The following is a 14303-nucleotide window of genomic DNA, read 5'->3' as shown; positions in this document are numbered from 1 at the left end:
ACTGGTGATGGAGCATCCTAGCAATGAATTTAATTTGAATGTTTCACCCTTTTAATAACATGGCTTCAGTTGCAAAGTGTCATTTAAAAACTTATTTGTTTTGTGAGGAAGTCAAAAGGTATTTCTTTCAGATTAATATTGTTGAACATGGCAGGGGAGATAAATTTTGGGTGTTGGATTATTTTTGTTGCCCTTAGGCATGTTTATGATATAGATTCAAAATTCCATGATTCCTTTATTGTTCTGTTATAATACAGAACATGTAATATTACATGAAATAGCCTCTGCCTGCTGTCAGGCAGACAAAAAGTAGTCATGAGTGTCAGCCAGTGTCCCTCACAGTAAAAGGCAAGCAAAAGAGAGTCCCTTCAGTGTCATTGAATGTCGGTGGATTCACCTCCAGCGCTCCCACGGCCTCTGCAGCCTCAGAGGTTCCTGTTTTATTTATCGGCAACCTGAGTTCCAGATCCAAACCTCCAACACAATCAGGAACCATTCACTACCTAAGGCCTTTTAGGAGTCCTTCTTGCCCTCAGCATAATGATAACGATGGAAATATTTATTTGCTCCTTCCTTTTTTGGAAAATGAAGGATGGTAGGTCAAGGCTGCTGTCGCTGTGGGAACTAGCACCGCTGCTGGTGCAGACCTGGAGGAGCAGGGAGCAAGGCCATGGTCTTTTAGTGCTCCTCTATGGAGTCCTGCTGCCCAGCCAGCCTGTGTGATGTTTCTGTCCAGGTTTAAATTGCCTGTAGAATGGGGCTGATGGCAGTTTTCACATTGACGTCTTTGGAGATCTGGATCGTGTTGACGCGAGGGTTGGATGCTCCAAGGAAACAGCAGAACAGTGCAGTGCACCCGTGTAGGAGAACACCCCTTCCTCTCCTACACTGACAAGAGGGAGACACCAAGGAAAGAACCCAACAGGCTAGGAAACCACAGCAGCAGACCAAAGGTTTTGACAGTCACATGGCAGGCCAAGGGTTGCTGCTGACTGGCTTCTGGGGAAAAAATGTATTGAGAACTGGATTTGTGACAGCATTGATATCAATCAGGACTTCAGAGAGACTTGAACACTGACAGCCTCTAAATCAATATCTGGGCTAAGGAGGGTGACTTGGATTTTGTGTCACATTACAGAGAGGAGGTTGAAAGACTTGTAAAATGGTGCAAGAACAACACTGTGTGGACAAAAGAGATGATTGTGGACTTCAGGACAAAGGTTGACCATTCTCCACTACACAGCACCTCCTCATTCGTCAGAGAGGCGCAGCAGCGCCTACACTTCCTAAGGAGGTTAAAGAGAGCAAGCCTGCCAGCCCCCATCTTGACAACCTTTCACAGGAGCACAATTGAGAGAGTCTTGTCCAGATGCATCATTGTGTGGTATGATGGCTGCAAAGCAGAGGATCATTAAAACAGCTGAGAGGACCACTGGCTTTTCCCTTTCCTCTATAGATATCATTTACTGGGAGCATTATCTGAATAGGCCTTTCCATCTAGTGCACAGTATCTTTCACCCACACCATCAAAAAGATGGTATATGAGATAATTGTTCTTCGAGACATGTCAGTAAATTTCCTTCTGTGGGTAAATAGTCTCTTTCTCTGTTCCCCTGCAAGAATTTGGGCTGTACCTTTGTACTATTTGTTCATTGCCACAGTTGCAGTATTTGATCTAATATTTACTTTTTGATGGAGGTGAAAGGTTACATGGTGTAATCTATCCTAATCAGTACACATGTGTCATTCCACAACCAAACAACCTGTCCATAATCACTTGGAAGTTTATATATGTGTATATATATATATATATGTATGTGTATATATATGTATGCATATATATATGTGTATGCATATATATATGTATATGTATATATATATATGTATGCATATATGTATATGTATATGTATATATATATGTATATATATATATATGTATGCATATATATGTATATATATATATGTATATATATATATGTATGCATATGTATATATATATATGTATATATATATATGTATGCATATATATATATATATATGTATGCATATATATATGTATGCATATATATATGTATGCATATATATATATGCATATATATATGTATGCATATATATATATGTATATATATATATGTATGCATATATATATATATATATGTATGCATATATATATATGTATATATATATGTGTATGCATATATATATATGTATATATATATGTATGCATATATATATATATGTATGCATATATATATATGTGTATGCATATATATATATGTATGCATATATATATATGTATGCATATATATATATGTATGCATATATATATATATATGTATGCATATATATATGCATATATATATATATGTATATATATATGTATGCATATATATATGTATGCATATATATGTATGCATATATATATATATGTATGCATATATATGTATGCACATTGACCATGATACATACATTTTCCTTTTCAAATATATAGTGTCATTTTCTCTCCCCCCCCACCCCTCCTCCCATCCCACTGCAGAACCCACCTCACTGACAAAAGAGGAAAAACCCAACCCCAACCAACCAATTTTCCCTTGCAACCGTGCCTGCCTGTCCCGGATCGGACTGATCAGTCACCAACGAGCCTGCAGCTGACGTGGACATACCCCTCTGTAAATCTTTGTCCGCGAAGCCAAGCCAAAGAAGATGAAGATATATGTGTGTGTGTGTGTGTGTGTGTGTGTGTATATATATTATATGTATATACATATATATAAATAAATTTTTAAAAATATATATATGGCTTCTTAATTGTTGGTATTAAGGAAGTGTTCTTCAGTACAAACTTCAGCCTCATTAGGACTTCATTCCCTGGAGCACAGAAGAATGAGAGGAGATTTGATTGAGGTATACAAAATTATGAGGGGTAAATAGACAGTAAATGCAAGCAGGCTTTTTCCACTGAGAGTAGGTGAGGTACAAACTAGAGGACATTGGTTAAGGGTGAAAGGGGTAAAGTTTAGGGGGAACGTTAGTGGAAACTTCTTACAGAGAGTGGTGGGAGTGTGGAATGAGCTGCCAGCTGAGGTGGTGAATGTAGGCTCAATTTTAATATTTAAGAAAAATTTGGACAGGACTCTCTTTTGCTTCTCTTTCTCTGACTAAGAAATCTAAGAGGCGCCTAGGCAATTTCTGTCAGTGGCGAACCTGTCTGTTTTGCAGCAGGCAAAATAGGAACCTGTTTTATTACTATGACAATAAATTGAATCTTGGATAGGAGGGGTATGGAGGGCTGTGAAGTGGCTGCAGGTCAGTGGATGAGGCAGAATAATAGTTTGACACCAACTGGAAGGGCCTGTTTTCTGTGCTGTTATGTTCTATTACGAGCATCAAAATCAGGACTGTCAGGCTGGGGAATAGCTTCTACTTGCAGGCTGTGAGACTGATGAATAGTATCCTACAACTGTGAAAGTCATCCCAAATATTTATCCTGTCCTATTTATTTTGATTATATATGTGAGCTTTATGTATGGTATAGTGATTTTTTTTGCATGCACAAAAAATTGGGCTTTTAAGGAATGTCAGGGCATTATGATATAACCAGTTGATCTAGATCAATGCAGATTGCCTTAAAAGGAGTAATATGGAAAAGAAAATCATCTAAATTAAGGTGGTAGGATGCAATCTCCTTTCATCTATTCGTGAAATTCAATGGCTGCTGCAGGCCACGTCTTAACCACACATTACCATTCAGTACTTGTCTCCCGCTCCCAATCACACTGAGAACTAATTTTGATAATTTCAAGTTCCCCTTGGTACAGATAGCAGAGGTAATGTATTGGCATCTACTGAACATAGATGTGGTGGCATCAGAATACCAGTCAATGAAGGAACATTAAGTTCATTGATCCCATGAAGTTTGGCAACTTGCTGGTTTAATGAATTTGGCCTGAGCTGCAGATGACCTACCAAAATGTGCTCAAGCATTGTTCATTGTTCCTTCTACTGCTTATTGGTCACTTCTAAACCTCATCATAAGCAACAAGCTAAAAGGAAAAGAAAAACAAAAGAACTGAAAGAGGAATATTGGAAAATTTGTGTGCTAGAATTACATGAATATTCCAATATGCCCAGATCAACAAATTACTATGAAATACAGTATAATGTTTACATCAGATACACAATTACCCAAGAGCAATGCACTCATCCTCTGTAAGCTGAAGATGGTGATGCTAGGAACTAATAAGAAAAAAAATTTCCATGATGTTGGAAGTTATAACATGCTGTATTGTGGAGAATTGTGGCTGTCAAGTCCATTATCTGGTCAGAAGACACACCACCTGACAATCGAGCTTTGGCTCAGCCTCGCCCATCAGTGCACACCTGACCATTGGCCCCTTTAAGTGCCTTTGTCTTCAATCAGAACCTGCTGGCCCTGAGCCTCTGGCACCCTGTAGATTACCTGGGCCGGACTCCCCAGCCCTCCAGTACTATAAACGGCATCACATGCACTTGCCTCTCTCTTTTTGCCATCTCCAAGGGACCACCCTGCTTCACTCCAAGTAAAGTAGAATGGTGCTGGAGAAATCATTTGGTAAGGTGTGCACTAGTAAAGGGTTGGGACCTTCTTAGTGTCCTGAGTACCCTGCACTGAGTCAAGAGATTGTCAGTATTGCCTTCTGTAAATAAAGTCATTTACTGTCAGACTGTGTTCAGAGTCCTTGCTTTCAAGACCCATTGAATCTGTTCCTTCACTACAACAAATGCTTGGCAGCTAACCAGGCAATCATTTGTTGAACTTTTTTCCAGCCATCCAGAATTTTATCCACAAACTTGTTTCTAGCCCTAATTAGTTGTTCCGGGCAGAGAGTGGGAGGCGGCGGCCTCGGCCCCGGTCCGGGCAGTATGGACCGACCTAGGAGGGGAGGCAGGCACCTCCAGCCCGGGTAAGAAACCTGCATAGGAGAAGGCCACTCCGATATAAAACCTACGACCCAAGGACCTCGCTGCCACGTCCCAGCTTGCTTGGCCACGGCACACGAACCATGGGTGTAAAGGGTGGGGCCAGGGCTGCGCGCACTGCACTCCACCTAAAAGCTCCTTTGCGCAGGCCTGAGGACAGGTCCACGTCCTCCCCCTCCACGTCCTCCCCCTCCACGTCCTCCACGTCCTCCCCCTCCTCCCCCTCCTCCCCCTCCTCCCCCTCCACGTCCTCCCCCTCCACGTCCTCCCCCTCCACGTCCTCCCCCTCCACGTCCTCCCCCTCCACGTCCTCCCCCTCCACGTCCTCCCCCTCCACGTCCTCCCCCTCCACGTCCTCCCCCTCCACGTCCTCCCCCTCCACGTCCTCCCCCTCCACGTCCTCCCCCTCCACGTCCTCCCCCTCCACGTCCTCCCCCTCCACGTCCTCCCCCTCCACGTCCTCCCCCTCCACGTCCTCCCCCTCCACGTCCTCCCCCTCCACGTCCTCCCCCTCCACGTCCTCCCCCTCCACGTCCTCCCCCTCCACGTCCTCCCCCTCCACGTCCTCCCCCTCCACGTCCTCCCCCTCCACGTCCTCCCCCTCCACGTCCTCCCCCTCCACGTCCTCCCCCTCCACGTCCTCCCCCTCCACGTCCTCCCCCTCCACGTCCTCCCCCTCCACGTCCTCCCCCTCCACGTCCTCCCCCTCCACGTCCTCCCCCTCCACGTCCTCCCCCTCCACGTCCTCCCCCTCCACGTCCTCCCCCTCCACGTCCTCCCCCTCCACGTCCTCCCCCTCCACGTCCTCCCCCTCCACGTCCTCCCCCTCCACGTCCTCCCCCTCCACGTCCTCCCCCTCCACGTCCTCCCCCTCCACGTCCTCCCCCTCCACGTCCTCCCCCTCCACGTCCTCCCCCTCCACGTCCTCCCCCCTCAAAAGATGCTCACAAACTCAAGCTAGCATGCTGGAACATCAGAACCATGCTAGACAAGGCTGACAGCCACCGACCTGAACGTCGGTCTGCCCTCATTGCACATGAACTCCTCAGACTTGACATCGACATAGCCACTCTCAGTGAAGTCCGCCTTGCAGATGTAGGCAGCCTCCAAGAACGCGGCGCGGGCTACACACTCTACTGGTCTGGCAAGCCTTCGGATGAACGACGCCTATCTGGTGTAGGCTTCATGGTCAAGAGCTTCATTGCCTCCAAACTCGATAACCTTCCGACAGGCCTCTCGGACCGAATCATGTCCATGCGACTCCCACTTCAAAACAAGCGTCACATCACCCTAATCAGTGTCTATGCTCCAACCCTCCAGGCGGAACCAGCAGAAAAGGACAAGTTCTACACCGACCTGCGCAACCTCATCCAACGTACCCCTACAGCCGACAAGGTTGTCATCCTGGGCGACTTCAACGCTCGTGTCGGCAAAGACTCAGAAACCTGGCCAGGAATCCTGGGCAAGCATGGCGTCGGCAAGTGCAACGACAATGGGCGCCTCCTGTTGGAGCTCTGCGCAGAACAGCGACTTGTCATTACAAACACCCTTTTTCAGCAGAGGGACAGCCTTAAGACCACCTGGATGCATCCCCGATCCAAACACTGGCACCTCCTGGACTACATCCTGGTGCGAGAAAGTGACAAACGAGATGTGCTCCACACCAGGGTCATGCCTAGCGCGGAATGCCACACTGACCACCGGCTGGTTCGCTGCAAGCTCAACCTTCACTTCAAGCCAAAGCCCAGGAACAATAAAGCCCCCAGAAAGAGGTTCAATGTTGGAAACCTGCAGTCAGACGAAGCGAGAGGAAACTTCCAGGCAAACCTCAAAGCAAAGCTCGACGATGCAACCCGCCTCACGGACCCGTCCCCTGAAACCCTCTGGGATCAGTTGAAGACTACCATACTGCAATCCACTGAAGAGGTACTGGGCTTCTCCTCCAGGAAAAACAAGGACTGGTTTGACGAAAACAGCCAGGAAATCCAGGAGCTGCTGGCAAAGAAGCGAGCTGCCCACCAGGCTCACCTTACAAAGCCGTCCTGTCCAGAGAAGAAACAAGCCTTCCGTCGCGCATGCAGCCATCTTCAGCGCAAACTCCGGGAGATCCAAAATGAGTGGTGGACTAGCCTCGCCAAACGAACCTAGCTCAGCGCGGACATTGGCGACTTCAGGGGTTTCTACGAGGCTCTAAAGGCTGTGTACGGCCCCTCACCCCAAGTCCAAAGCCCGCTGCGCAGCTCAGATGGCAAAGTCCTCCTCAGCGACAAGATCTCCATCCTCAACCGATGGTCAGAACACTTCCAATCTCTTTTCAGTGCCAACCGCTCAGTCCAAGATTCCGCCCTGCTCCAGCTCCCTCAACAGCCCCTAAGGCTAGAGCTGGATGAGGTTCCCACCCTGGATGAGACATATAAGGCAATCGAACAACTGAAAAGTGGCAAAGCAGCAGGTATGGATGGAATCCCCCCAGAAGTCTGGAAGGCTGGCGGCAAAACTCTGCATGCCAAACTGCATGAGTTTTTCAAGCTTTGTTGGGACCAAGGTAAACTGCCTCAGGATCTTCGTGATGCCACCATCATCACCCTGTACAAAAACAAAGGCGAGAAATCAGACTGCTCAAACTACAGGGGAATCACGTTGCTCTCCATTGCAGGCAAAATCTTCGCTAGGATTCTACTAAATAGAATAATACCTAGTGTTGCCGAGAATATTCTCCCAGAATCACAGTGCGGCTTTCACGCAAACAGAGGAACCACTGACATGGTCTTTGCCCTCAGACAGCTCCAAGAAAAGTGCAGAGAACAAAACAAAGGACTCTACATCACCTTTGTTGACCTCACCAAAGCCTTCGACACCGTGAGCAGGAAAGTGCTTTGGCAAATACTAGAGCGCATCGGATGTCCCCCAAAGTTCCTCAACATGATTATCCAACTGCACGAAAACCAACAAGGTCGGGTCAGATACAGCAATGAGCTCTCTGAACCCTTCTCCATGGCGTGAAGCAAGGCTGTGTTCTGGCACCAACCCTCTTTTCAATCTTCTTCAGCATGATGCTGAACCAAGCCATGAAAGACCCCAACAATGAAGACGCTGTTTACATCCGGTACCGCACAGATGGCAGTCTCTTCAATCTGAGGCGCCTGCAAGCTCACACCAAGACACAAGAGAAACTTGTCCGTGAACTACTCTTTGCAGACGATGCCGCTTTAGTTGCCCATTCAGAGCCAGCTCTTCAGCGCTTGACGTCCTGCTTTGCGGAAACTGCCAAAATGTTTGGCCTGGAAGTCAGCCTGAAGAAAACTGAGGTCCTCTATCAGCCAGCTCCCCACCATGACTACCAGCCCACCCACATCTCCATCGGGCACACAAAACTCAAAACGGTCAACCAGTTTACCTATCTCGGCTGCACCATTTCATCAGATGCAAGGATCGACAATGAGATAGACAACAGACTCGCCAAGGCAAATAGCGCCTTTGGAAGACTACACAAAAGAGTCTGGAAAAACAACCAACTGAAAAACCTCACAAAGATAAGCGTATACAGAGCCGTTGTCATACCCACACTCCTGTTCGGCTCCGAATCATGGGTCCTCTACCGGCACCACCTACGGCTCCTAGAACGCTTCCACCAGCGTTGTCTCCGCTCCATCCTCAACATCCATTGGAGCGCTTACATCCCTAACGTCGAAGTACTCGAGATGGCAGAGGTCGACAGCATCGAGTCCACGCTGCTGAAGATCCAGCTGCGCTAGATGGGTCACGTCTCCAGAATGGAAGTCCATCGCCTTCCCAAGATCGTGTTATATGGCAAGCTTTCCACTGGCCACCGTGACAGAGGTGCACCAAAGAAAAGGTACAAGGACTGCCTAAAGAAATCTCTTGGTGCCTGCCACATTGACCACTGCCAGTGGGCTGATAACGCCTCAAACCGTGCATCTTGGCGCCTCACAGTTTGGCGGGCAGCAACCTCCTTTGAAGAAGACCGCAGAGCCCACCTCACTGACAAAAGGCAAAGGAGGAAAAACCCAACACCCAACCCCAACCAACCAATTTTCCCCTGCAACCGCTGCAATCGTGTCTGCCTGTCCCGCATCGGACTTGTCAGCCACAAACGAGCCTGCAGCTGACGTGGACTTTTTACCCCCTCCATAAATCTTCGTCCGCGAAGCCAAGCGAAAGAAAAGTTGTACTCCACTTTGTTTAAGCATTGTGAGAAAACTTTTTTTGTCCATACAAATTGTTGTTGCAGCCACATGCAGACCAAGTCTGTTTTTCCTTTTGCAATACAAAAGATAAGAAAATAATGGCTATTGATGGTCATAAGTAGCAAAAAAAATCTATTAGGCTGCATAAAGGTTTTTGAAAACCTAAATGTAAGCAGAAAAAGTGGGTAAGTAGCAAAAATGCAGAAATAGCATTCAATTAATTACTTACTGAACTCTGCCATAGATACAGTACCTGACTAGAGATCATAAAAATTGTACTTTAACACATGGATTGAGAGGAAAGTGGTGAACGGAGTACCGATTTGGTATGATGACAGCAAAACCTAGAAGACTTGTATTCACCACTTCTATTTTTCCATTGTATAACAATTTTCTAACTTTGGTGGGCACTGGCCAAGAAAAAGCTTGGTGTTTGAAAGTCTGTCAGGAGTGGGTTGGTAAATTGAGGATTTTACAAAATAATGTGAAGTCTCAAACACAAATGTTTAACTAAGCAACAGAATTTTGAGTTTCTACACTTACACTGGTACCAGTTATGCATCACATTTTCAACTGTTAACTGTTGCACAGCATGGCCTTATTATTCAATAATTTCCCCTAAACTGTTTGGGTTAATGACAAAAACAATGGCCCAATTTATTAGTCATGGGAGAATTATCTATTTAAAATAGTCTTGTGATATTGTTAAGTTTATAACGTAATCATTCGTGTTTTTTAAAAAAAGATTTTTATTTATCTGGATCTGTTTACACATTGTACATTTCATTCATAGAATGTCATAGATGTGAACTTGTATTGTAGACCTGAAGCAAACTGACACTATAGGTTCTTGCCATCCTGGAGGCATTTCTGTTTCAACCCACAATACTCTGCTCAGGAACTTTTTAATTTAGTGAATCTTGTCCTAAATAGCACTAAAGGATGCAACAGGTTTTATACATTGCCATTGTAAATAGAGACTGTGGTAGGGCAGACTCAAGGACATCAACAGAGTGTCAAAATTTATGTTTAGAACAATACCACAACAAGACCATTTACAGTTTATAAATATCGCTAGGAAGGATTCTAAATTGCTTTGTATTAGAAAGACAACAGAGGAAGGAAAAAGTTGCACATTTGTAAAGTCTTATTTGGCTTCAGCATTAAGGCCTAGTTGGGGTTGGTTGTCCTTGGAGATGGGGTGTGCAGGAAAAATATCCATCAATATGGTCCACCCAAAACCAGGTTTAACTGGAAGTTGTCCAGAATATTCATTTTTTCCCCCTCCAGAATCTCTCTCCTTTGAAGTTGGCTGAAGGGTACTGTGATTGTACACTTTATGCTAATGGAAATTCTGTTCTCTTTTCCAAAAGGATCTTGTTCATACTCTGCAATACATTTCAATTTGATTGCTGCTCACCCATAAAAATAACTGATGACACATTGGAATGATACAAATATACAAATAAGCAGCAAGTAGCGTGGATATAGGAGCCTGGTCCATGAGGTGTACTGTTTGTGGCAGGCTTGCCGGTTAAGTGCAGTGAGATTCCTGAAAATAAGCATAAGTAATATTATAAAGTTAGTCAAATGTTTATTTTTTGCAATTCCAACATATCATTTTGAACTAAAAGAAGGCTTAGACCTGGTCCCTCTAGAATTGTTTTAAGAAATGAATGAAGCTCAAATCTGGATATTTCTGAATATTTGATGAATGGTTTAGACTTGAAACATTGACTAATCATTTCCACCCATGAAGAATTTTAGCAAATATTCTTTAAAGGAATGTTTTGTAGTACTTCTTCTCCATGGTTAAGCTAAGATGGAATATGGAGGTCAGACTGCAGCCTCCTTTGTCTTTGTTTCATGTTAATCAGTATACATTTGAAGGATTGTTGAACTACACAACAGATTGAGAACCAAGGGGTAGGAATTGGACTAAAGAGAGATACCTGCACCCCCATTAACAAGTAGTATTAACATATTGGGTGCTCAGTATCATAACATTTTCAGACGGTACACAGTCAAACTAGATATACAAACCAGAATTCAGCAAGTGAAGCTGATAGGTAGCCATAGCTACTAGACAGAAGAGAGACATTTCTTTTTACACAATGAATACTTATACAAGTGATAAACACTGCCAATAACTGCCTGCTGCTTTACCTGTGAATTTCTTGCTGTGTCCTCTGTATGGACTGAATAGCTGTGTGAATATTTGTTAGCTCATTCATTCCTTTTCTGCATCTTGGACACAGCAACCCTGTAAAATTAACATTACAGATTATCATAGTCCCAAGCTAACAATAAAACATTTGCTTTGAGCCCTTAAATCTCTATATACCCTATGATGATTTATTGTTCCTTCTGTTTATCCAGTTTCTCATCTGAATTTCTGGAGGTACTCTCTTACAAGGTTACTTTCGTTGGCTTCAATTTCCTGGCCAATATGCTCATTTTTCAGCATAAACAAACATTGCCAGTGGGTTGGGAGAGGGAGAGAGAGATGGAATATGATCCTATCCATACACTATTAAGAGTTACTGGATACTGCACAGAGGATCTGTAGCAGTTTAAATAATAAACCAAAATCAATCTCTGACACTTGATTAAAAATGTCATTCAGAATTGAGTCCAATACAAAAATTCTGCAGTGCATCATTGCTTCATGTCTTAAGATTTTCAATTTGGTAAGGAGCTATGAGATTTTCCTTAATTATCCTGAAGTGCAAAACGATAGTTCTACCTTTTGGTAATAATACAGGAGTTGACATAAAGTGGAGTCCATGAAGAACATTTTAAATTTGAGAGAAGTTGTGGACTGGATTTTAGAAATATGGTAGAATGGAGATCTTTTGCTAAGTTAGATGCTGTAACAGCACTGATTTATAACAGCTTACAAACAAATAAAAAATACACTCACTCATTCCTTCCAGCACACCATGAAAATTAACTTTCTTTATTAAACTCTAGGCCAGTGGTTGTCAACCTTTTTCTTTCCACTCACATACCACTTTAAATAATCCCCATGCCATGGATGCTCCGTGATTAGTAAGGGATTGCTTAAGGTGGTATGTGGGTGGAAAGAAAAAGTTTGAAAACCACTGTTTTAGTTGTACCTAATTGACTTGTTATGTGCAGTTTCATAACTCTAAAGGAAATGGGCCAGTGACAATTTTTCTCAAGCAAAATATTTCAGTAACAGTTGGGCCGAGAGCAGTGATTCTTCACCTTCCCTTCTCACTCACGTACCACTTTAAGCAATTCTTTACTAATCAGAGCACCAAATGACATAGGGATTATTTAAAGTGGTATGAGAGTGGGGAAAAAAAAGGATGCGAACCACTGCTCTGAATATTCTTTTTCTTTCCAAACACCACCTAACCAAACCCCTCTGACCTTCTCATTGGCTCACCGCCACATGAGTGATCGTGACGCTATCGCTCTGCTCCTCCTGCTACTGTCCCCTCTAAGTCATGCAAGGAGATGGCTCATTGGAATTGTCCTGCTACATAACGGTCCAGAGGGCTGACGGTTTGGCCCGACCTAGTACGATAGTGCAAGACAGATGATGCATGGCCTGTCTGGTCCTCTGATTCTGTCTTCGAAGCAGAACATGGACTGTCGCACACTAGTGTTAAAGTCACCACTTGTAACAGCATAAATAAAGAATACAATCACTTGTTCCTTACAGCACACCATGAAAACTGGCTTTTTAAAAATTAAACTCTAGACATAACAATACATTCGTTTTCTTTCCAAACTGCTCTGACCTTCTCATTGGATCACCATCACATAAGTGATCATAATGCTATCACTCCTCCTCCTGCAATACCTTTTTTTTTTAAATGTCCTTTAGTCAGTGGCTATAATACAAAACTATGCCCCTCTTCCATGAGTGTCAGCAGAGCTACCGACATTATAAAATTGCAAATGAATATTCTAACCTCAGGAAAAATGGAAAATTTAATCAAAAAGACCAATGAGCTAATTACTAATCCTGCAGGGAGATATGTTATGATACTAGAGTATTGATCACTTATATATGCACCAAACACAGATGATGAAAAATTTATACAAGAAACCTTTTTGAATTTGGCAAGTGCACATGAGAATATGCTAATAGGGAGAGATTTAAATTTTTGTTTAGATCCAATTTTAGGCAGATCCACAAGAATTATAGTAAGGACAAAAGCAGCCAAAGCTAATTATCATTGATGAAACATTTAAATTTGATGGATGCTTGGAGAAGACTTCATCCAAGAGAAAGAGACTATTCTTTTTATTCTAGTAGATATGATCAATCTGAGATTGACTTATTTTGATATCTGCACAACTTCAGGGCAGAATACAAGAAATTATAAAGCAAGCATTCTTATCTGATCATTCTCCTTGGTTGTTGGCAATAACGGTGGATAAGGAAGAATCAGTCAATAGATGGAGGTTTAATTCTATGTAATTAAAAAGATTTTTGTGAATTTATTAGAAGACAGAAGAATTTTTTGCAATCAATTCTCAGTTGCAAATAAATTTACTTTATGGGATGCGATGAAGGTCTATTTACGTGGTCAAATAATAAGATAAACCTCTAAAATTAAGAGGGATTATACGAAAGAAGTTGAACAATTGATAGAGATAACAAATTTAGAAAAAGATTGACAGAGGCAAATTAATGAGGGTAAATGAAGATCTCTTATTAATAAAAAGCTTCAATATAATACTGTCTAAACATACAGAACAGAGAAAGCGATATTAAGAACTAAACAGAGGTATTATGAATTAGGTGAAAGGGTGCATAAGGTTCTTGTACGGCAATTAAAGACAGAACAAACATCGAGAACGATTATTGCAATTAAGAATTACTGGTTTATTCTCTTATAAATCTCAAGAAATTAATGACAATTTTAAACAATTTTATTCAAAGTTATATCAATTGGAATCTTTAAAAGAAGATAATAAAAAATAATTTTTTAAATCATAAATTAATTTACCCAAATTAAATTTGGATGGTCAGAGAGAGTTGGCTGCTCCTTTCTCATGAATTGAGGTTAGGGAGGCACTGAGTTCTTTACAAAGTAATATGTCTCTGAGAAGGATGGTTTCCCACTTGAATTTTATAAAGAGTTTAAGGATTTA

At 42.9% G+C, this 14303-nt stretch overlaps 1 protein-coding gene and 1 long non-coding RNA gene across 27 annotated transcripts in view; one reads left to right on the top strand and one right to left on the bottom strand.

The window, feature by feature from the left end:
- Window positions 1-14303, top strand: part of LOC138744506 (uncharacterized) — a 79831-nt gene that overhangs the window by 13947 nt on the left and 51581 nt on the right. The gene's annotated exons all lie outside the window — the stretch shown is intronic.
- The window catches only part of osbpl5 (oxysterol binding protein-like 5), a 101008-nt gene continuing 96601 nt past the window's right edge, over window positions 9897-14303 (bottom strand). For 11 of the 12 annotated variants that reach the window (XM_069900716.1, XM_069900679.1, XM_069900708.1 and 8 more), the window contains 2 exons: window positions 11334-11430; window positions 9897-10719 (listed from right to left, as the gene is read on the bottom strand). In XM_069900716.1, coding sequence (XP_069756817.1) covers window positions 10584-10719; window positions 11334-11430 — 233 coding nt within the window. In that variant the 3' untranslated portion in view covers window positions 9897-10583. Of the gene's footprint in view, window positions 10720-11333; window positions 11431-11451; window positions 13619-14303 lie in introns of those variants that run through there. The other variant, XM_069900761.1, reaches the window with a different exon arrangement.

The sequence above is a fragment of the Narcine bancroftii genome, chromosome 1, assembly GCF_036971445.1.
Source record: "Narcine bancroftii isolate sNarBan1 chromosome 1, sNarBan1.hap1, whole genome shotgun sequence".
In the NCBI taxonomy this organism is placed as follows: Eukaryota; Metazoa; Chordata; class Chondrichthyes; order Torpediniformes; family Narcinidae; genus Narcine; species Narcine bancroftii.
The sequence above is the reverse complement of the archived record's forward strand: the minus strand, read 5'-3'. Positions and strand labels throughout refer to the sequence as shown.